The 23,969-nt window shown below is 40.2% G+C and overlaps 1 protein-coding gene across 7 annotated transcripts in view; it reads left to right on the forward strand.

The window, feature by feature from the left end:
• LOC122561761 (plexin-B2-like) overlaps window positions 1-23,969 on the forward strand; it is a 264,039-nt gene that overhangs the window by 187,888 nt on the left and 52,182 nt on the right. For all 7 annotated transcript variants that reach the window (XM_087999486.1, XM_087999487.1, XM_087999491.1 and 4 more), the window contains 6 exons: window positions 9,250-9,372; window positions 10,797-10,897; window positions 14,761-14,887; window positions 16,003-16,162; window positions 17,171-17,291; window positions 20,254-20,365. In XM_087999486.1, coding sequence (XP_087855612.1) covers window positions 9,250-9,372; window positions 10,797-10,897; window positions 14,761-14,887; window positions 16,003-16,162; window positions 17,171-17,291; window positions 20,254-20,365 — 744 coding nt within the window. The remainder of the gene's footprint in view (window positions 1-9,249; window positions 9,373-10,796; window positions 10,898-14,760; window positions 14,888-16,002; window positions 16,163-17,170; window positions 17,292-20,253; window positions 20,366-23,969) is intronic.

Here is a 23,969-nt window from a genome sequence, read left to right on the forward strand (position 1 = left end):
AAACTTGACAGCAGTACATTCACTTTGCTAATCTAAATCATTAGCATCTATTGTAAATAATTGTGGCCCTAGCAGTAATTCTTGTGGTACTCCATTGGTCACAGGTTGCCATCCTGAAAAATGACACATTATCCCAACCCTCTGTCTTCTGTTGGTTAGCCAGTCTTCCAGCCATGCTGACATACTCCCGCCAAAACCTTGGGCTGTCATTTTATTGAGTGGCTGAACCTGTGACATATTATCAAAGACCTTTCGAAAATCCAGATATAATGCATCTACTAACTTCCTTTTATCTATGCTGCTAGTTCAGTCTTCAAAGAATTCTTGTAAATTTGGCAAGCATGATTTTCCCTTCAGGAAGCCATGCTGAAAGCTTGATTTTTTTTTTTCGAATTTCTAAATACTCTGCTATAACATCGTTTAGTATTTCCCCAAGACTAATGTTGAGCTAACTGGTTTACGGTTACTTTTTTTATCTCCTCCCCTTTTTGAATAAGAAAAGTGGCAGTTTTCCAATTTTCCAGTATTTTTCCAGAATCTGATGATTCCTGGAAGATGGCTACCAGTATATCCACTATCTTGGTAGTGACTTCCCTTGATATTCTAGGATGTATCCTATCAGGTCTAGGAGACTTACCAGCTTTTAGACCCATAACTTACTTTAATACCTTGTGTCTTGTGATTAATTATTGCATTTATTTCCTCTTCCTGTTTTAAACGCTTGATTATTTTGTATTTTTGGAATGCTATTAGTATTTATTCAACTCCATTGCCTCTTCCTGATTCCCCATTATCATTTCCCTAGTTCTATCTATGAACTAGTCTCTTATCTAAGGGACCTATGTTTACTTTTGGCCTCTCTCTTCCTTTGTGTATATTTAACAACTATTGCTGTCTGTCTTGATATTTCTTGCAAGTTTATTTCAAAGTATATTTTCTTTTTTTTCTGATCATTTGTTTATAAACATTTTCTCAATCTGGCTTTCGATTAATCTTTGTCACATTGTGTTTTATTTCAATTTAATACAATTGTTAAACTTCCCAAGGTTAGTTTATCCCCTTCTTAGACTCATCTTTCCTCTCTGGAATATATCTTTCTAGTGTGTCATGAACTATTTTCTTAATCATTTGCATTGTTCCTTGAATAAAAGCAAAGTCTTGTTTTCTGAAGAACAGTCCTATCTGACTCTGATTATCCATGCAGGTGCTACCAGATCTGTTGAGTTTCTCCAGCATTTTCTGTTTTTATATGTCATTGTTCCTCAACTGTTTTTGCTGCTAAACACCTTTTCCAATCCATGCCAGTTAACTCTGCCTTCAATCCCTTGTAATTACACTTCCTTAAGTTTAGCATATTTGTTTCTGACCCAGATTTCTCACCATTAGCAAAGTAGAATTTAGCATTCAGTTTATTGTCACTGTTTTGGGGATCTGTTATGTAATGATCATTTATTAAACTGCTTCATTACACATTGCCAGATCCAAAAAAGACCAATCCCTGATGGATCCACGACATATTGTTTTAGAAAAATGCCCTAAATACACCATATGAATTCTTTCTCATTGCTACTTATGTCAATTTGCTTTTCCTACATGAAGATGAAAGTCACCACATGGTGGCTCAGAGGTTAGTACTACTGTCTCTCAGCACCTGGGACCCTGGTTTAATTCGAGCATTAGGTAACTGAGTTTGCACATTTGCACATGTCTGCTTGGATTTCCTCCCATAGTCAAAGATGTACAGGTTAGGTGGATTGCCATGCTAAATTGCTCATAGTGTCTAACAATGTGTCGGTTAGGTGGGTTAACCATGGGAAATCAGCGGTTATGGGAATAGGACAGGGGGTTGGGGCTGCGTAGGATGCTCTTCAGAGGGTTGGTGTGGACTCGATGGTCTGAATGGCCTGCATCCACACTGTAGGGATTCTATGATTAAAGTACTGCCCTTTTCTGTAACATGCTATTGTTATCTTCTGATTATTATTTGTCCCAGAATATAGCTACTGTTAGGGAACCTATGGACTACTGTCACCAGCATCTCCTTCACCTTGTTATTTCTTGCCTCCATCTTTGGATCCAAGATCATTTTGTGCTATCATACTTATTCTATCCTGTACTAACAAAGTTACTCACCATCTTTTCCTGCTTGCCTGTTTTTTCAAAATTTACATATCCTTGAATATTTACTTCCAAGCTTTGGTTGCCTTTTAATCATATCTCTGTAGTGACTATAAGATTGTCGTTGAAGCTGTATTTATTTTGTTCTGAATACTATGTGTACTCAAGTAAAGAACCATTAATTTTGCCTTTTCTTCATTTTCCCCTTATAATATTATTTTGCTGCTGTATTTCTGTCCTTTCCCATCCCATTCTGAGGATCATAAATCAAATAGCTGCCCTCTAATACTGCCATTTCCTTTTGTTTCATAAGCCTATATTTTTCCCTCTTGTAAACCTGCACCCATTTCATTAATTAATTTAAAGCCTTCTCTATAACTCTAATTGTGTTCATCAGAACACTTATCCCAGCACAGTTTTTAAGTGAAGCTTGTTCCACTGGAGTTACCCCTATCCTTCCCCGCATTGGCTTCAGTGACCCATGAGCTGAAACCAATCTCATCCACACTATATCTTTGAGCCATACGTTTAACTTCACTTTATTATATTATGACACAGGGATAGCTAGCCAAAGCAGCCTCACCATCCCAGGATTCACAACACTGTGAAATTAAAACATACAGTGACCCTCAAAATTACTCAATTGTTCCTAACCAGATTTAACAAATAACAGATCTTGGACAACAAGTTTACAGCTTAAACAAAAATTAACTATTTAGTGTTAAGAATGAAACTTTAGTAGAATATAGAAACTAGAAGGCAATCTAATTAATATGTATGATCGGAGCCCAATCCTCTTTCTTCATAAAATCCTACTTATATACTGATAACCGTTTAAGTATAAATTAAAATAAAATAAAAGAACTGTAATTTGCCCAGTTTGATGAACTATTTCAACAATGAATATCAGGCCTTCATGAAATCCTTGGATGATGAATTTTGTAGACTGTATACCTTGAATTCCATAGTCATCAGTCAAAACAAACAGCTTCCATAGACTTCTGGAGACTTATTTATTTCTTACTGACTAGGATTCTTTTCTCAGAACTTCCAAGAAACTGAAAACTGGAAAATAACTTGAGAGATCTAAAACCAGTCTGATTCATTTATGTTGTTCTTAGAGCAGCAATTATCCTACTTCATCTTTCCTAGGCCATTTCCCAATTGCAGACCTGTGTCTTTCGTTCCATTCTCTTTTTTTTTAAAGAAAGGTTACTGTTCCAAACCAAAAATGAGAATAGTGAAAGAAAAATAGTGTCCTCAACAATTTACCTTGTATCAATATTCTTCTGGCTCAGGTAGTAATCCAGAGACAATTACTTTGAAGTTTCTGCTTTTTAGTTTAAGTCTTAACTATTTAAACTTCATTACTAGAAACACCTTTCTAGTTTGACTGGATTCCCTACAGTGTGGAAACAGGCCCTTCGGCCCAACCAGTCCACACTGACCCTCCGTAGAGTAACCCACCCAGACCCATTTCCCTCTGACTAATGCACCTAACACTATGAGGTAAAAACAATGACTGCAGATGCTGGAAACCAGATGCTGGATCAGTGATGCTGGAAGAGCACAGCAATTCAGGCAGCATCCGACGAGCAGCAAAATCGACGTTTCGGGCAAAAGCCCTTCATCAGGAATAAAGGCAGAGAGCCTGAAGCGTGGAGAGATAAGCTAGAGGAGGGTGGGGGTGGGGAGAAAGTAGCATAGAGTACAATAGGTGAGTGGGAGAGGAGATGAAGGTGATAGGTCAGGGAGGAGAGGGCGGAGTGGATAGGTGGAAAAGGAGCTAGGCAGGTCAGACAAGTCCGGACAGGTCAAGCGGTCAGTGCGGGCTGGAAGTTTGAAACTAGGATGAGGTGGGAGAAGGGGAAATGAGGAAGCTGTTGAAGTCCACATTGTTGCCCTGGGGTTGAAGTGTTCCGAGGCGGAAGATGAGACGTTCTTCCTCTTGGCGTCTGGTGGTGAGGGAGCAGCGGTGAAGGAGGCCCAGGACCTCCATGTCCTCGGCAGAGTGGGAGGGGGAGTTGAAATGTTGGGCCACAGGGCGGTGTGGTTGATTGGTGCGGGTGTCCCGGAGATGTTCCCTAAAGCGCTCTGCTAGGAGGTGCCCAGTATCCCCAATGTAGAGGAGACTGCATCGGGAGCAACGGATACAATAAATGATATTAGTGGATGTGCAGGTAAAACTTTGATGGATGTGGAAAGCTCCTTTAGGGCCTTGGATGGAGGTGAGGGAGGAGGTGTGGGCACAGGTTTTATAGTTCCTGCGGTGGCAGGGGAAAGTGCCAGGATGGGAGGGTGGGTCGTAGGGGGGCGTGGACCTGACCAGGTAGTCACGGAGGGAACGGTCTTTGCGGAAGGCGGAAAGGGGTGGGGAGGGAAATATATCCCTGGTGGTGGGGTCTTTTTGGAGGTGGCGGAAATGTCGGCGGATGATTTGGTTTATGCGGAGGTTTGTAGGGTGGAAGGTGAGCACCAGGGGCGTTCTGTCCTTGTTACGGTTGGAGGGGTGGGGTCTGAGGGCGGAGGTGCGGGATGTGGATGAGATGCGTTGGAGGGCATCTTTAACCACGTGGGAAGGGAAATTGCGGTCTCTAAAGAAGGAGGCCATCTGGTGTGTTCTATGGTGGAACTGGTCCTCCTGGGAGCAGATACAGCGGAGGCGGAGGAATTGGGAATACGGGATGGCATTTTTGCAAGAGATAGGGTGGGAAGAGTGTAATCCAGGTAGCTGTGGGAGTCGGTGGGTTTGTAAAAAATGTCAGTGTCAAGTCGGTCGTCACTAATGGAGATGGAGAGGTCCAGGAAGGGGAGGGAGATGTCAGAGATGGTCAGGGTGGAATGTGTTGGTGAAGTTGATGAATTGCTCAACCTCCTCGCGGGAGCACGAGGTGGCGCCAATGCAGTCATCAATGTAGCGGAGGAAGAGGTGGGGAGTGGTGCCGGTGTAATTACGGAAGATCAACTGTTCTACGTAACCAACAGGAGAGAGAGAGGGAACAGAGAGAGAGAGAGAGAGAGAAAGAGGGGGAACAGGAGAGAGAGAGAGAGGGAACAGGAGAGAGAGAGAGGGAACAGGAGAGAGAGAGAGGGAACAGGAGAGAGAGAGAGAGAGAGAGAGGGAACAGGAGAGAGAGAGAGAGAGGGGGGGAACAGGATAAACCAAATCATTCGCCGACATTTCCGCCACCTCCAAAAAGACCCCACCACCAGGGATATATTTCCTTCCCCACCTCTTTCCGCCTTCCGCAAAGACCGTTCCCTCCGTGACTACCTGGTCAGGTCCACGCCCCCCTACGACCCACCCTCCCATCCTGGCACTTTCCCCTGCCACCGCAGGAACTGTAAAACCTGCGCCCACACCTCCTCCCTCACCTCTATCCAAGGCCCTAAAGGAGCCTTCCACATCCATCAAAGCTTTACCTGCACATCCACTAATATCATTTATTGTATCCGTTGCTCCCGATGCGGTCTCCTCTACATTGGGAAGACTGGGCGCCTCCTAGCAGAGCGCTTTAGGGAACATCTCCGAGACACCCGCACCAATCAACCAAACCGCCCCGTGGCCCAACATTTCAACTCCCCCTCCCACTCTGCTGAGGACATGGAGGTCCTGGGCCTCCTTCACCGCCGCTCCCTCACCACCAGACGCCTGGAGGAAGAACGCCTCATCTTCCGCCTCGGAACACTTCAACCCCAGGGCATCAATGTGGACTTCAACAGCTTCCTCATTTCCCCTTCCCCCACCTCATCCTAGTTTCAAACTTCCAGCCCGCACTGTCCCCTTGACCTGTCCGGACTTGTCCGACCTGCCTAGCTCCTTTTCCACCTATCCACTCCACCCTCTCCTCCCTGACCTATCACCTTCATCTCCTCCCCCACTCACCTATTGTACTCTATGCTACTTTCTCCCCACCCCCACCCTCCTCTAGCTTATCTCTCCACGCTTCTCTGCCTTTATTTCTGATGAAGGGCATTTGCCCGAAACGTCGATTTTGCTGCTCGCCGGATGCTGCCTGAATTGCTGTGCTCTTCCAGCACCACTGATCCAGCACCTAACACTATGGGCAATTTAGCATGACCAATTTACCTGACCTGCACATCTTTGGATTGTGGGTGAAAACTGGAGCACCCGGTGGAAACCCACGCAGACACGGGGAGAATGTGCAAACTCCACACAGATAGTTGCCCGAGGCTGGAATTGAACCTGGGACCCTGGTGCTGTGAGGCAGTAGTGCTAACCACTGAACCACAGTTCTATCAATGTCGTTAGTACCAATGTGGACAGTGTTAATAGAGTTCTCCCCTCCCTCTCCAAGTTCCTTTCCTGCTCTGAAAAGATATCCTTAACCCTGGCACAAGCAAGCAACACTGCCTTCAGGACTTGCATTCACTGCTGAAGAGAACGGCATTCACCTCTCTGTTTATGGGTGCCATAGTCAGTTTGCTCATCCTCCTTGTAATCCTCAGTGTTATCCACATAGCTTGTTTTGGTGCGTAACTTCGCACGCCCCCCCCCCCCAACCCCCGCTCCCCAATCAGCAACAAAGTTTCAAGAGGCAAGCAAGACGCAGGCAAGAAACAGATCTATTCTTTTTCAAGGAACAACCAATTAAAGCAGGGAGAGGCCAAAGATCTTCCCCGAATCTGGCTTTGACGTGAGAACCCAATCATTCCATTAATCTATGGTTCAGATTGGTAAGAGAGATCAATGGCACACTCTGATTTTTTTTACTGTGAAATACAGCATTTTTATATATTTTGTGTTACAGTAATTACATACAAGGTGGTCACTGTGTCCTTCCCCTTATAATGTACATTCAATCTTGTGAAACACATAATCAATGATGGGAATTCCAATGGACATGCCCGGTTCCCATGATCTCATGGTATTTAACAGACATTGTAATCCCCAGATCTTGAAATCTTTTTATGGATCCTATTTATTCATGTTCCAAATTTACTGGTTATACTCTTTTGGTCCTGTCTCAGACTTGCTTATCTCTAAGGATGGCATGAATTCTGGTATTTATTATATTCCATGTGCTAGCTCCATCGAATTCTGTTATTCCTCTTAATGTTTTCCACTGCCCCATATATACATTATATATATAAAAATACAAAAGACAGTTGGTTCTAACTAACTGCTATAAGATTCAGAGTATTAATTCCTATAATGAAGTTAGTTGTACATTTTAGCTAATAAGTTGCGAGCAATCTATTTTATTGAGGACATGGTAGACATCTTTTTTAGAGATAAGGAAAGTGTTTCCTGAAACTAATTAACTTTCATATTTAAGTTTAAATATTTTTCCCCTAATGCTTCTATTATACCTTGGTTATTTATGTTTATCTATAATTATGTTGGAATCTAGCTCTCTGATTATCTGAAGAGTCTTCAACTAGAACCTATTTCTTAATATTGTGAATAACTTCAAAGAAATGACTGATTATTACAAAATAAATTTAGCTGTTGTTTTCATAAATGCATAATGAGTTAGGCTGACTGCCTCATGGACTGATATTTACACCCCTTGTTCTAACTGGTACTGTTCACCAAATGGGACAACATTCTTTCATTAATGGAATCAATCACTTGTATTTTAATGAACTTGTGTCTATCCTTAGACATCGTCTTATTAAACTGTCTCAGATGACTGCGTAGGACCTCCCATTTGCCTTGGAGTAGTCCTGTTGAAAAGTACCATTATGTTTCACTTTATGCTAGAGCAGGCTGTTTAATTCTGTTTAACCTTTGTCGGCCATTTTGTGTCTTTTAAATATGGGCAGCCCTTAGAGCTTGTAAGAACCTTATAGCTCAAGGTTTGCATAAATACCTTATAGCTATGGGGCAATTGCAGAGGCTGAAGCCCCTTAAATACAAACCCCTGAGTCCCCATATCTGCCTGCAGTCACACCCTCCTGTCCCTGATCACAGACCATATTTAAAATACCTAGACTGAAGGGAGTGCTATAACTGTCTCAAAATAACCAAGTAAGTTTCCCTCTCCCTGATATGATACACTGTCATCAGCTTGAACTTCAACTCCTCATCTCAAACCTGCAAACAGTTGCTACAGATGTGTTCAATCTGGAATGCCTTGGCATGCTGCAGCAGTAGCACAACACCAGTCCTGCCAATACTGTTGTATTTTATTTATTTTTTCATCAATTACTCGAGGTTGTCTGCTTTTTAACTTTATTGTACTTTTTCTAATGAAACAGAACACCAGTATCTATCTTATACTTAACAAGCTATTATTAAAAAAAGAGAATCAAAAACAAACTAGAGACCTAACACAAACTTACTTTTACTTTAAAGATTAGAAATATTTACTGCCAACCAGCATCTTTCCCTGGCCTTGTGCCTTATCATGTTACCTACTACAAGTAGGCCTGCAATCTGCTCCTTTTATTCTCTACAATTCACCCACAGCTGTGAAGAGTTTATTTCTCAGCTATACTCACCCGGCCTTTATCTTACTCAAAGTCTCTGCTCACATAGATTGTACTCTTTTTCACTGCCACAGATGATTGTGGTTGTTTGAGGTCAGTCATGTCAGCCACTGGACATCACTGCCTAGTTTCTCAGCCTAGATATTTTCTAATCAATCTGTTAGGCAATGTTATTACACACCTCTGGAGCAGTTAGAAACTGAACCTGGATATCTTGGCCAGTTGGTGTGTTTAATAGCAACAAAGACCTGGTGTGACCTGAAGAGAAGCTAAATGGCTTAAATTATGAAGTCTACACACTCGGTTGAAAGTTTGGAGCTTGATAATGGGCAATTCTCCAAATAATTCAGAGTATAATATTTCAAAAGTATGTAACATAGTGATCATTTATTGGGCTAAAAATTTCAAGATGATCAGTAATTTGAAAGTTGAAGTCAGTTTTTATAAATATAAACAAGATAGTTTGAAGGATAAACATGGAGAGAGAATTAACATTGTCAAAATATGTAAAAGGAAGTTGTATTAATAGAAGATATATTTCTCTCGTCATAAAGCAATATGTACAAGAACGCAGTAATTTAAGACATTTCCTTTTATTAATGGTAAATAATTGTGTGTAGTATTATCATACACTAATTTCTTACACACCATTTGTAAATGTTCACTATGTAATAGGTGTTTCTAGACAATGAAACGGATGACTATCAGACTATACGTATAATTCCAAACAGCAAGGTGAACAGTGACCTTATTTTTAGTGCAAAAAGAGACTTCCTGTACGTGATGACTGAGAGAAAGGTAATATGTAGTTTTATCTTCTAATATTTTTATTTGATCTGCACTTTTGTTATAGAGTCATAGAGATGTACAGCATGGAAACAGACCCTTCTGTCCAACCCGTCCATGCTGACCAGATATCCCAACTCAATCTAGTCCCACCTGCTAGCACCCGGCTCATATCCCTCCAAACCCTTCCTATCATATACCCATCCAAATGCCTTTTAAATGTTGCAATTGTACCAGCCTCCACCACTTCCTCTGGTAACTCATTCCATGCACGTACCACCCTCTGTGTGAAAAGGTTGCCCCTTAGGTCTCTTTTATATCTTTCCCTTCTCACCCTAAACCTATGCCCTCTAGTTCTGGACTCCCCAACCCTTCAAAAACAAAAAAAATGTCTGAAAATTGTATCATGGTATCTGTCTGTTTCTAGTGTTGTGGAAATATAGAAGATAGGAGCAGGTGGAGGCCATTCGGCCTTTCGAGCCAACTCCATCATTCATCACGATCATGGCTGTTCATCCAACTCAGCAGCCTAATCCTGCTTTCTCCTCATACCTTTTGATACCATTTGCCCCAAGTGCTATATTTAGCTGTCTCTTGAATATATTCAATGTTTTGGCATCAAGTACATCCTGTGGTAATGAATTCCACAGGCTTATCACTCTTTGGGTGAAGAAATATCTCCTCATCTCCATCCATCCTGAATCCTCAGACTGTGACCCCTGGTTCTGGATGCACATGCCATTGAAACGTCCTCCCTGCATCTACCCTGTCTAGTCCTTCATAAGCGTTGATGAAATCCCCCCTCACTCGTCTGAACTCCACTGAAAACAATCCTAACCTGGTTAATCTCTCCTCTTACATCAGTCCCGACATCCCAGAATCAGCCTTTGCTGCACTCACTCGAGCGCAAGAGCATCCTTCCTCTGAAAAGGAGACCAAAACTGTACACAGGACGTGTTCAGTCTGAAGCCATTAGCAAGAGAAATAAGAAACCCAGTGCACTACCAGAAAGAAGAACCCTAATATGATAATGTTTTAGTAGAATTCCTCAAGCCCGTGGTTGGTTACTCTATATGTCCCAAACGATTTCGGTTATTGACACCTTATGAGGGAGATTAAATGTCATGAACCTCCGAGCAGATGATTTATGAATAGTATGGTACAGCATGTAATGTAGTGTTTTCTTAGCACAGGCTGCACCTTTGCATCTTGCTTTCAACGGATTAAATGAAATATGAAGAGAAACTGCCTACATTTACTTGCAACTGTGTAAATATCGTGATTCTTTCCAAGTCACCACTTGGGTGCAAATTGATGCAAAGTAAAATTAACGGCTGTTTAAAGATGTTGCAATGACTGGTAGTTCTGTATAACAATTTCTGCATTGTCGAATGTGGACAATTTCATTTGTTTCTTGTTGAATACTTACATTTCAGATCACTCGTCTGCCAGTAGAAGAATGCAACAGCTACAAAAGTTGTGATTCTTGCATTGCATCTAGAGATCCTTATTGTGGTTGGTGTGTAATAGAAGGAATGTAAGTTCTGCATTTTGGAAGTTTTTGAATGTTGCTTTCAAGATAGTATTAGGATCCTTTATCAATCTTTTGGATTAGACTCCCAGTGAAATGATGGAAGCAGTTAGCCTTGATTCTGTTAAATGCAAATCTTATGGATTTCTTGCAGAAGTAGGAGAATGCTTCTATGGAGGTTAAATGCCAACACAAAAGTATCTATTTCACTGTAATTTCTAACTAATAATTTGCACTTCTGATCTATAAATGCCATCTAAATCCTGGAACATATATTCCTGTTCACATTATATATCTTTCTTAAAACAAATTATATTCAAGCTGCCAGGTGTAGGAAAGATCTAATGATTGCCACATTTCCCACAAGTTGATGCTTTACCTCAATGAAATTACCTATTCCATTTTTCAGCATTTTCTATTTTGCTTTCTTATAATTGCCAATCATCTTCCAAAGCACTATTTCTTGTTTATCCTGTCAATTTAGATGTGAAACAGAAATCAGATAGTGGATGAAGTTTATTAAATCCTCAGTCTTGCATTTCCTTCCTCCCTGATCTGTATAAAGACTGTATCTTTTTATTTTCTTTTTTCTTTATTTTTGTTGATGGAAATAGAAAACACATGGATTTGTGGAAGGGTTTGCTGCACTTTTAAAAGGCAAGTTACCGAAGCACGAAAATGGCATTAACACTGCAGCTTTGTCAAGCAGTGGGGGAAACTGTTTTGTAAACAGGCTAGTACCCAGGTTGTATAGAAAGTGAGATTCAGGTGGTAACAGGCTCCTGTACGGTTTATGGCATTTTGACCAGTTGTGAGCGCCTATGGTCATCAGCCTGACTATCTATGGATTTCTGGGTAGTTGAACAAATTGTACATGTGAAAGGTACTGGCACATGACTTCGGACTGCTAAAAGGGCAGGTTCTATCTTTCCAACAAAATGCATAATGGCTAAAGAAGCCAATTGATTGTCTCCAGCCAGTTGCTGTCAGCTGTTGCTTTTAACCAGCCAGTCAGAAACTTTATCATTCATGGACCATTTGCACTGTGGCTCCTGTGAACAAGTCAGAGAACCTGAAGGAAAACGTCAGGTAACTGAAGGACTTTAAGTAACAAAAAGAATGCTCCATCAATCTCACATTGATGCTGTTTAACTGTTTTCCCAAGTTTTTTTTTCCAACCTACCCATAATTTAGTTTTGACTGTATGTGTGCGCGTGCATGTTTGGGGCTGGGATTTTTTAAAAGGATTAGAGCTTTAACAAATAGTTATATGCTGATATTTGATAATTGTTTGCATGTGATTAGAATCTATTTACTGATAAGGAGTAATATTCCTTGTTAAGTACAAAAACCTGCTTTGTGTTATCTGTTAACTTGGATTTATCCAACAGGTAAACTGAGGACCTTGCAAACTTTGATCATGTTTTTAACTTTTGTGAAAACCCTGGGAATTGTGGACCTTGATTTCCAGTGCACTATTCCCAGTGAGGCCTAATACCAGTTTCCCTTTTTATTTTTTATCTACCCAGTCAATAAAACCTATCACCTTCATATCTACTTGCTGTATCCAAACTCCTATCCCATACTCCTTTATTAGAGACAGTTGCTGGAATCCAAAGTAGACAGACAGGAGGTTAGAAGCACACAGCAAGCCAGGCAGCATCAGAAGGTGGAGAAGTCGATGTTTCGGGTTCAACCCTTCTTCAGGACTGGTTTGGGTGGGGGGAGCTGCAGATAAAGGGGGTGGCGGGGGCAGGTTGGTGTGAAGTGAAAATAAGTGGAGACAGGTAGGGGATAAGTCACAATGAGGTGATTGCAGTCGGACATTAGGATCCCATTAGGACTGACAACAGTAGGTCGGATTGCTGCCCAGAGTGCTTCCTGAGCACAGGGTGAACATTAGCTGTGACGCACAGTGGACTGTCAAGCCTTTGTTAGAGGCTTCTTAATCAGCTTTTAGGGGAAAAGATAAAGAGACCGCTATCCACTGGGGGAGGGTGGGGTTAAAAAGATCAGATAGAAATTAGCTCAAATGTTGACCTTGAGCTAATTCAGCAACAGAGCTGCAGAACTCTTTTGCAGATTGTCTGTTTAAGCGTTGTGTTAAACTGACTGGTTGAGTTTCATTGATAGATTGGTCAATAGGAAAAATGAATCCGATTGGTGGCAGAGAGCAGTGGTAGGGAACGGCTCACCGGGCATCATAGCCGGGTTCACGGGGGCTGACCGGACCTCCCAGTCACTGCCTGTTTCAATTCTCCCAACCACTCCCTTTCCAACATGACCATCCTTGACCTCCTCCATTGCCAAAACAAACCACAGCGCCTATCAGAGGAACAACACCTTATCTTCTGCCTGGGCACCCTACAGCCCGGAGGACTCGCCATTGAGTCCTCCAATTTCAAATAACCTCTCTCCCATCCCCCTACTCCCTTCCCAGCGCCTCCCCCTCCCTGTCACCAACTGGATTCATTCTTCCCATTGACCAACCAGGTCGTACCCACTACCTGTCTTCACTTATCCCCGCTTCACCAGCCTGCCCCCGCCACCCTCTTTATCTGCAGCTCCCCCCATACCCGTCCCTAGTCTTAAAGAAGGGTTACACCCAATATGTCGACTTTTCACCACCTGATTCTGCCTGGCTCGCTGTGTTCTTCTCACTCCTTTGTAGCATTCACATTGAAACATGAACTCAGCTACTCTGTCCACCCATCGCTTGACCTGTCTTGCGTGAACAAGGGTTATTTTATTTGTCAGCGTCTGCCCTTTTTGGTTTTCGTTGTGTGTGGATCATTTATCTTTTCAAAGACATCATAGGCTTAACAAATCAGTTGAGAATCACTTCCACATTTTGTGTAAAATCAGGGAAGGGGTAAGTTCTTTCCAAGTTCTCAGCTAATAATTGTTAATTTTAAGTGTGTACTGCATCCCAAATTTCATTCTTTGGTGGCAGGGGGTAAATAAATAAAGCAGCAACAAATTAAATCCTTCAAAAGTTAGATTTTTCCTTCCTGTTTCTACAGCAGATGATGGATGAGCTGAGTTTCTCCTAGCACATAACTGAGTTGTCATCATTGTTCTTCTTTGAACCAACAAACAGCTAATGGTGTTCTCTTATATATCGAGGAGTGGGGAATAGGGCACTTGCTTACATTTTGAGGTCGAGGCTGCAGAGCCAATGTAGCCTGTTGGAGAAGGTTACCAGGGTACTTTCATTTCTACTTTTAAAAATAGACCTAATGTCAATTTCCTCTTAGGACTCAAATTGTAGATATTTTTAATCAGTCTGTCCAGACATGTCCTGACACATGTCTGGGACAGTTGTGACTTGAATCCAAACCATCTGGACCAAAGGTAGGATCACTGCCACCTCACCGCAGGAACTCTTGTAAATGATTCAAAAGCAACTGAAATTCTGTATTTCACAGCTTGTTGTCAGTCCATTCTTGTTTTATTGTAGATTTCCAGAATTACCTTTAATCTCCAGAACTATATGTTTGCATAGAATAAAATAAGATGACTTGTATTTCTGAAGGAAAATGTTTGATAGGTGCTAGTCTTTTTTCTTGCAATTTGAGAAAGACTTGTGATGCAAAGGTCAAAAGAAAGGCAGATAAATTTGGAAATAGTGGTTTAATGCTAAACTTTGACTTTAAACTGAATATGTTAGTAAAAATATTAGGAGAGCTGCGTGCCATAACTTCAAGACCCTTTGAACAAATAAATTAGTGCAAGTATTGATTTCAATGTGGTGGAGAACATAGATGATGCTAAGTTTATAGGACAGCACGGTAAATACTATTTGTAATTCCAGGCAAATTCTTGGAGTGTACTCTCATTCATTTGATGTCTTTAATCCATCTGATCAGTTGCTGCAGGAAGTTACACTGTGCAAAAGCTGCCCAGAAAGACTATTGGTTGTGGAGTCTGAACAAACAATGTCCAACAGTGATTCATGCAGACCCTCAGAACATGAGTCGAAATGCAGTTGGCCAGGTATGCTCTATTGAATGTAATTTTCACTTTCTAAAGTTGAATGAATGTTTCAAAGATATTGATCCTTCATTGATCAAACATTGAATATAGGAGTGCAATGTCATGCTGTGACTGTCCAGGACATTGGTGAGGCTGTTTTAGAATACTGCATACAATTCTGCTCGCCCTCCTGTAGGAAACATGATAAACTTGAGAGAGTGTAGAAAAGATTTTAAAAGATGTTGCTAGGACATAAGGATTTGAGTTATATAGAGACACTAAATAGGCTGGGTCTATTTTCTCTAGAACATTGGAGACTGAGGGGTGATCCTGTAGAGATTTTATAAAATTATGAGGGGTGTGGATAGGGTTGAATAGCCAAGGTCCTTTTCCTAGGATGAGGCAAGTCCAAAATTAGAGGGCATAGGTTTAAGGTGATGGGGGAGTGGTAGAAATTTATAGAGGACTTAAGGGGCAACCTTTTCACGCAAAGGATGGCGTGTGTATGGAACAGAGGATGTGGTGGAGTTGGGTACAATTGCAACATTTAAAATGCATATAGATGGATATTTGAATGGAAAGGGTTTGGAGGGATATGGGCCAAATGCTGGCAAATGGGATTAGGTCAAACAGGGATGTCTTGTTGGCGCGGATGAGTTAGATAAAAGGATCTGTTTCCATTCTGTATGATTGTATGACTTTATTAGTTCTGTAATTCAGTTTCCATGGATGGTATGTGGATGTATATGTTAAATTCTCAATGAGTTGGTCCAGATTTTCTAAATTACTGCCAAAAATGACTAACTTGAGATCCAGTAATTGCTTCCATTCTTTCTGATAATTCTGCCAATCATCCTAATAAGTGGGTCCTAACTATGAAAGCACTGTCAAAGTTTATTCTGACCATTCTATTGGACTGAAGCCTCAAAATTCTTGATTATTTTATTTAATTTACTTCATCAGAATTTGGTTTAATTTCTTTCAAGTTCTTGATTTTGGACAGTGCCGTAAAGTTAATATCATTTGAAAATAACATTAAAGATTAAGACATTCTGAATTGATTGTTTTGAATTTTGTTATATATCTATAATACAAAATTATTTTGCATATTTGTGTTTTCATTTTCATTTATTCAGGTGCAGTTGAATATAGAGCCATTTCCTGCTTTAACAGAACAAGACCACATTGAGTGTTTTTTTAATAATTTTAAAAGTTATCGTCCAACACACTTGACAGGGTCTGTTGTTTGTGACACTCCACCTATCCATCAAATAGTTGCTACACCTCCAGGTCAAGGTGAGTGTTCCTATGGAAGTTATATGATTTTTGGCTACAATAAAGATAGAATTCAGGCTAATGTTTTAAGTTGACTTTCCTTGTTATACTTGCCTGTCATGTCACCTAATGTGAAAGAAAAAATACTTTGTTTTGTGCAACATCATTTGAAATTTTAGTCTCCTTTTGTTTGTCAGAAAATAGCTTTTGTATCTTAAGAAAGAAATGCTTGGAACATTGTTAGACTTCTGGGGGCAGAATTCAAGACAAAATTGTGTGCTGCTTTACTGAGGCAAACTGGTTACTAGGTAGGCCTCTCTAAACCCTTTTTATGATAGTGGAACAACCAACCCTCATATTTGTGAACAATGAAAGCTTATACTGAAAAAAGATTTATACTTAGGAGATTTGGTACAAAGAGAAGTGGTCAGATTTGGATTTGGTAAAACTGAATGCTACAGAAAAATACAATCATGCAATGAACATTGATATCATGATAGCAGAATACGTTGAAAACATAATGGTTACACAAATATACTTCTTTTATTCATCCAGTACTGTGGAAGGAACTGTTGTTATTAAAGAGCAAGCAGAAAATGTTGAAAAGTCTCCTGAAAAAGAAAAGAACTTTGAGCAGATTGTTGGCCTGTCTTTTTTCTAATCCTCTTGCTGTCAATTTCCTATTCTCTATTTTGATTTTGTTTTCCAGACTTCACACTTTTTTCCTTTTAAATCACCATTATTTGAACTTATTATTGGAATGTTCTGGTCTTAATTATGCTCATAGATGAGTATTTGACAAATTCAGAGCCAAAAGCATTAGAAAGTTGTGATTTTGAAAGAAATATTAATCGGTTTTTATCTTGAGCTGGGCAGAAAATAGCAAATATAATGAATTTATTAGTCTCCTCACTTTAAAATGCAAGACATCAAATTGTTTTACAATGTAACGTGCATGTTCCTTTTTAAAATGCTCATCTCGTTTTAGAAGTATTGACAAGATACCAATGTGAATTTTCCTCTGTGCAGATTATCTTGATATGGAGGTGAAACTGAAGATTGTCAGTGGTGGAAAAACAATAGATTTTACAATGACCAACTACTCATTTTATGACTGTAAAGCAGCCATGACACTGTCTCCAAATATTCCGTAAGTAATTTTTCTTTGAGTAACGGATTCACAAAATTATTTAAGACATTTTATTAAAAAAGAATTGTCTTAATCTGTGTGTTGATGGAATGTTTCTCTCAACGTCTATATAATATTGTAGATCCAAATGTAAAATCAGATTTAAAATAAAAAGAGTAAGTGCAAGTATTTTAGGGTACCTTCCTGATCTGTAACATCATGTAAGTAAGTACTTTCTCATATTAGTACTTTAGTAATGCATTTAGTTTGTTGAATTATTCCGTTGTCATTGTAAGACCATGCAACTAAGAGAGCAACTAAGCACTGCCCTAAAGTGGAGAAAGCTCACAGAAGGGTGGCACAGTGACTCAGTGGTTAGCACTGCTGTCTCACAGCACCAGGGTTCCAGGTTTGATTTCAGCCTTGGGCAACTGTGTGGAGTTTGCACATTCTCCCCGTGTCTACGTGGGTTTCCTCCCACAGTCCAAAGATGTGCAGGTCAGGTGAACTGATCATGCTAAATTGCCCATAGTATTTGGTGCATTAGTCAGAGGGAAATGGGTCTGGGTGACTTGTTGTGCCAAAGGGCCTGTTTCCACCCTGTAAGTAATTAAATCTAAGTTCACATGAAAATATGAGAATTTAGTTTTTTAAACTTCTTCCATCATTCTTAGTTGCATTTTTCTTATTTGTATTTGATCTACCAGCTAAACACTTTTATAAATAAGTGTATCAACAAGGGGAGTATAGTATGAAGGAGAATAGTTAATACTGACCTTGAGAGGGAATTGACAATGGAACATGAGAAAATGGGAGACTTGGAGGTAAAAGCTAGTACACAATAGAGGCACTGAATAAGATCCTCAGCTCAAAACAATTGCATGATAATAGTTCTCAATGGTTATTTGGTAGTATAATACTGAAAAAAGGCATAATTGTTTTGAAGCTTTTCATTTTGCACTCATCGGTATAGTTCACAAGAATATCTGTTGAAGGAGAAAACCAGCATTTATACTGCAGTAAATGAGACTGCTTATTGGTTGGCAAGAGAACTGTGGTGGAGGTGTTGCCATGGAGAATGGACCTATTAATGATGATTAACAGATAACTAGCTTGTTTTAAATTTTACAATGGACAAGTTGACTCTTCCCTGAGAAATGAGCCAGCGAATGGCTGTCACTCAACAAAATACAGCTATAAAGGCTATGGGCCCTGACAACATTCCAGCAGCATCACTTAAGATTCATGCTCTAGAATTAATCATGCACTTATTTAAGCTGTTCTAGTATAGCCACAACACTGGAATTTGCCTGACAATGAAAAATTTGCCCAGGGTATGTCCTGTGGGTTAAAAGGCAGAACAAATTCATCCCGGCCAATACCAGCCCTATAAATCTATTTTCAATCATCATAAAAATGATGGAAGTTAAAGCATTGACAGTGCTATCAAGTGCATTTGCACAGGAATAATCTGCTCACCGACAATCAGTTTGCATTCTCCTATGGCCACCCAACTTGAACTCCAAAATGGGACAAAAGGGTTGAACTCCAAAGATAAGGCAAGTGTGTCTGTACTTAACAACAAGGTGGCATTTAACAGAGTATGGCAAGGAGTCAGAGGAAAACTTGGGGCAATGGGAATTAGGGAAATGCTCTCCTTTTTGGAATCATAACTAGCACAAAGGAAGGTGGTTGTTGGAGGTCATTGATCTCAGCCGAGGAGTTCCTCAGGGGAGTGTAAACTCAACCATCTTCAGGTGCGCCATTGATAATCTTTCCTGCATGATGAGGTCAGAAGTGGGGATATTTCTTGATGATTACACAATGTTCAGTGTTCGTGGCTCGTCAGAAGCAGTATGTGTTCATGTGCAACATGACCTAGACAATATCCAGGCTTGGGTTCATAAGTGGCAAGGAACTTGCATGCTATACAAGTGCCAAGCAATGACCATCTCCAACAAGAGAAAAACTAATCATCACCACTTGATGTTCAGTGGTATTACCATTGCTATACCTTCTACTGTCTCACTTGATAAGTATGTCACCACTCCCTCTGCATTGCTGTGTCAAAATCCTGGAAGTCACTCTTTGGATGTCCCTACACCTAAATACTCCAGCACTTCGGGAAAGGAGCTCACCAGCACCACCTCCAGGATAATTAGAGCTATGAATAAAGATGGGTCTAAGTCACAATGCTTGCATCACATGCATGAATAAAAAAGATGAAGTTAGTGACTCAATGATAGAAGTAAGAGTGGATGAACTCTTCAAGCCAAATGGGAGAGCACTAGACGGAGTGGATTACAAAATTAAAGTACAATGCCAATAAAACCAATTAGAAAAATGAGTTAATATGATGGCATGAGCAGATTAGGGAGTGAATGTTGCTCAAGGTCCAAAAGCTATGTAATAGCTTAATGTTTCATTGGTTGCCCTGATATTTTTAAATTGTTTCTGTGGATGTGGGTGTCACCGAGGCCAGAATTTAGTCCCATTTTATTGACATCAAAAAGATGGTGGTGAGCCATCTTTGTACATACAACTGAGTAACATACTAGGCCATTTCTGTGGATCTGGAGTCACACAGATACTGGATCAGGTAAGGATGTCAGATTTCTTTCTCTGAAGAAACATACTGAGCAAACTTGGTGTTAATGACAATGTAGTAGTTACATAGCCATTTCCTGATCACTTGTACCTGCTTAAAACTTGTTGCAGCTCAAACTTTTCACAGTTCTGATAAAACGCCATCAGCTTGAAATATTGTGTTTCTCTCTTCACTAAGTTGCATGAACTGCTGAATATTTCTGGAATATTTGTTTTGGGTTTCCAGCATCTGCAATATTTTGTTTTTGTGTAGGTGTTTCTTTTTTACTTACTTATAATTCAAAGCTTCAAATTAAGAAGCTGTTGTTCTAACCAGAAACATAATAGTTGTTGAGATGTAATAATTTGTGCATATGTACGTGCATTTACTGTTTAGGTGTGACTCCTGTGTAAGGAGCAAGTGGACCTGTCACTGGGATATTTCAGAACACACTTGCAAAGATGGTCACGGGAAAGGAGATCAGTTAAATCTTGTTCAAAGTAAAATGGTAACTTTTGGTTTATTGTCTTAACTTTTCTGTAGTCAGATTTTAAAAAAATGTCATGTTACACTTGTTTTTCTATTTAGGTAACAGTTAAAGACACAATGATGTTGAGGAACAGTGCTGAACTTGGATATAAAGTGAAAATTTTCAAAATCCTGTTTGAAGCACCATGTAACAGAACTGAGCATTCCTGGTGTATTGAAGTTAAATTATATAAACAGTGGATGTCCAGGGTTAACTTTTAATTGTTTGAGCCCTTGAAGAATTAGTTATGTGACAGTACTGAAAACAAAAAGTCCTTGATCACGGTGGGCCATGCATCATCCACGGAGAGCAAGCTAATGTTTCAAGTCTAGATGACTCTTCATCAGAGCTGAAGTGAAGTATGGAGAGGGCAGCATTTATGCAATAGTGGGATGGGGGTTAGGGGTAGTTGGAGTGCTGGGGGAGAAATTCTCCACAGCTCCCTGTATTAGCCATGCACCCTGACTGTATGGTGCTCCACTTTGTGCTATTAAAGGCTCAGCGATGGTGGAAGTTTTTGCCACAGCTGAGACCTCACAATGGCAGCACCATTTTTGAAACCCAAACATTGCCAACCAGGAATAGTCTTCACATTGCACAAAGCGGGAGAGGAAGGAAAAGGAAGTGCTTATGAGAGCATAGAGGTGCTACAGGTGACACTTCATTGCAAACATAAGTTCTTAAAGTTCTCATTTGTAAATGTATTGCTAGTTTACATTATTAACTGTCATTGTAACTGCAGCTACAAGAACCAAGTTATACATCTTATCATAGAATCCTATCTAAGGGAATGCTGCTCTTAATGCCCAGCAAGGTATAACGTCATCTTATTGTTCAATGTGGGAAGATCACATTCTAGAAAGACTTCAAATAGTTGAAAATGTTTATCTTAATTCAGTCAGAATAAAAATGAAAGACAAAAACAAAGAAAAACTGCATTTTTTTTCTGAGAACAGTTAGGGACTGCTTGCAATTTGTGAAACAACAAATATACACTGCTGTCAAATCTGAATACTGTAATTGAAACCCAGTGTCAGTTAAGTTCTGTCTAGCTTATTGTGCTTGGTGCTGCAGCTCTATATCATGCAGAAGGTAATGGTGTGTTTCATTGTGCAGAGCACAGCATATAAGGATTATGAGGTTTATTCTGCCTGAACTGTACTGCCAGTCCCCTCCACACTGACCCTTATCTTCAGCAGCTCTTTCATCTGTTCTACATTGGCCAGGTTGAAGGATAGGCTGCATTGTGTTTACATTTGGCCTCAGTCAGAGGGTTGCTTTAAGAAGTCATCATTTATGGTTGCAGAGGGCATCCTATGTCTCTCAGTAACCACCTTTGTAAGCCTTCTGACCTTTGAAATGAAGCAGGGACATTGGAGCTCTCAAAGATGTAGCTGACAGTTTATGTAGCACAGTCTTCTAAGATGCACATTGATGAGGTCTGCTGCACTATGAAATGGCAGTTTAAAGCACCCTAAACACATGCATTACATCCTGAACCTAGGGGAAGACAGCCAGGTTGTACAAGCGTGTTGCCTTGGCTGCAGCACTTAGTAAACATCAAGAAACAAGATGGCAGAGTTTAAACTGTTGCAAATTGCATCTGTAACAATCTTTAATATATTTGAGTTGAGAATTAAGAGATCTAACACAGCTCTCCAGTAGATTCTTAGGAGTAGTTAGTTGCATAAAAAGTTAATGCAGCTGTCACCTTGATGGCCATCCACCCGTTCAGCTCAGGTCCCCCTCCAACAATTGCAGAGTTCTGTGATGGTGTCCTGGGACATCCTAAGTGAGTAGTGACAATGAGTCTCACTCATTTGGAGAAAACAATATCGAGGACTGAACACTTTGGGTTTTCTGTACCTCCTCTGTGTTCAGAGGGGATCTCTAGCTGTGATCTCTACATGTGGAGACTGTTCAGCAGCTGTTGGAGGTTATTGTTGATGCATCTGTTGCTCTTCAATTTCTCTGTGTCTTTGTTGAAGCACAGCGACAGTAACAATGACCCCTGCTGTGGCTAGATCCATTGGTCGCAGTTCCAATGATCCTACATGGGGAACATCAGAAACAGAACAATTTTTTTAGTAATGTGAGCTGTCAGTATTCATACCATGTCTAAATAACAGTTCAGCCTAGTCTTTAGTACAGTGGGATGTGGAGAGATTTGACAAAGAGGGCCATGGAATGCTTCTACGTGGATCTTGACAAGGGACTTCAATTCTGAGATATATAGCACAAGCCATGACACACAAATACAGTAGGAGATTGTGGATGTTTTGTGATTACTGATATCAACCCCCAAGAATGGCAATATTGCATATAAGAAGAGCATGTTGACAAGTGCATACCATTTAAGGTGTGCAGAAATCATCTCCATTAACCTTGCGCAAGTTCTGATATCTTGAACTGTCTTTGTGAATTGTGCTGCATAGTTTACACTTTTAAGATCACCTCTGATTACTTTAGCTTCAGAGATGACTAGCTTCAATCTGTAATGACCAGTGACATAATCAAGATTGCTTGTGGCCAGGACTTGTATCCCTCACAGTTGGATATTTGGTAACCCTAACCCTATGCATTTCACATACAGGCAACTACGATTACAGTTGACTTCAGCAGGTACTGTGTAAGTGCCTGCTCAATGCAACTAGTCCTTGACTAGCCTCGCAAGTAGAGCCAATGTGCCCAAACATGAAAAAAAGGCATTTATGCTGCCCACTCCTATGTGGTTGCAGCCATTTTCTATTTCATTGCACATTTATGATTCACATGAGGATGGGTAGCAGTGCAGTTTGTACTTGATTGTGACCCACAGGCTGAGCCTGGTAATCAATTTTATCTTTGATAGTCATCATTATTCACATCTGTGATAACTCCTGGAGTAATGAGGCTTGATTTCCAGTGCAGCATTCCTGCTAAAGCCATGATAGCTTAGATAAATAAAGGAGTCTGTAGCTCATTCTTCCACCCTCAACAGCAGACCCTAAATTATAACAGTCAGACATTAAAATGTGTTCTTTTATGGGGCAAAATCTTATCAATAAGCGTATTGAGTATTGGAATATTGCAAATTTGATCAGTTGTACAGTCATGACCTCAGGGTGATCCAAAGACTTTGTTGCCAATTACTACCAAGGTCAGGATACATTGCCACAAAAACCTGTAGTTTTAATCATTGAAAAGTTCAAGTGGGAGATGACAACTTTTGTGTCACAGGATCAAAAATAAAAGGATAAAAAGGCTACCAATCTAACAGCGTGGAAAATGGAGCAAATGGATAGTCAAGAATAGCCTACTGCAGTTAACTACAATAAGTTAATCATGTTGAATGTAGGACAAGAGATTTTGAATGTATTTAAAGAGACTAAGCAAATTTGAGTTGAGAAGAAATTTCTCTTCAGACTTCAGCGCCACTAGCGCATTCCCAGAAAATATTATTGAGGCCATATTAGTAAGACTGAAATAGGGTTTGAAGTTAAGGCTATGAATAAATGCAGATGATCAAGTACTGGCCAAGATAAAACTACTTAGAAACAAAGTGTAAATATTATGAAATTTGCTATGACTCATTGACGATAGG

Source organism: Chiloscyllium plagiosum, unplaced genomic scaffold (genome assembly GCF_037043375.1).
Source record: "Chiloscyllium plagiosum isolate Xiang-an unplaced genomic scaffold, Cpla_swu_hap1 HiC_scaffold_23, whole genome shotgun sequence".
Taxonomy (NCBI): domain Eukaryota; kingdom Metazoa; phylum Chordata; class Chondrichthyes; order Orectolobiformes; family Hemiscylliidae; genus Chiloscyllium; species Chiloscyllium plagiosum.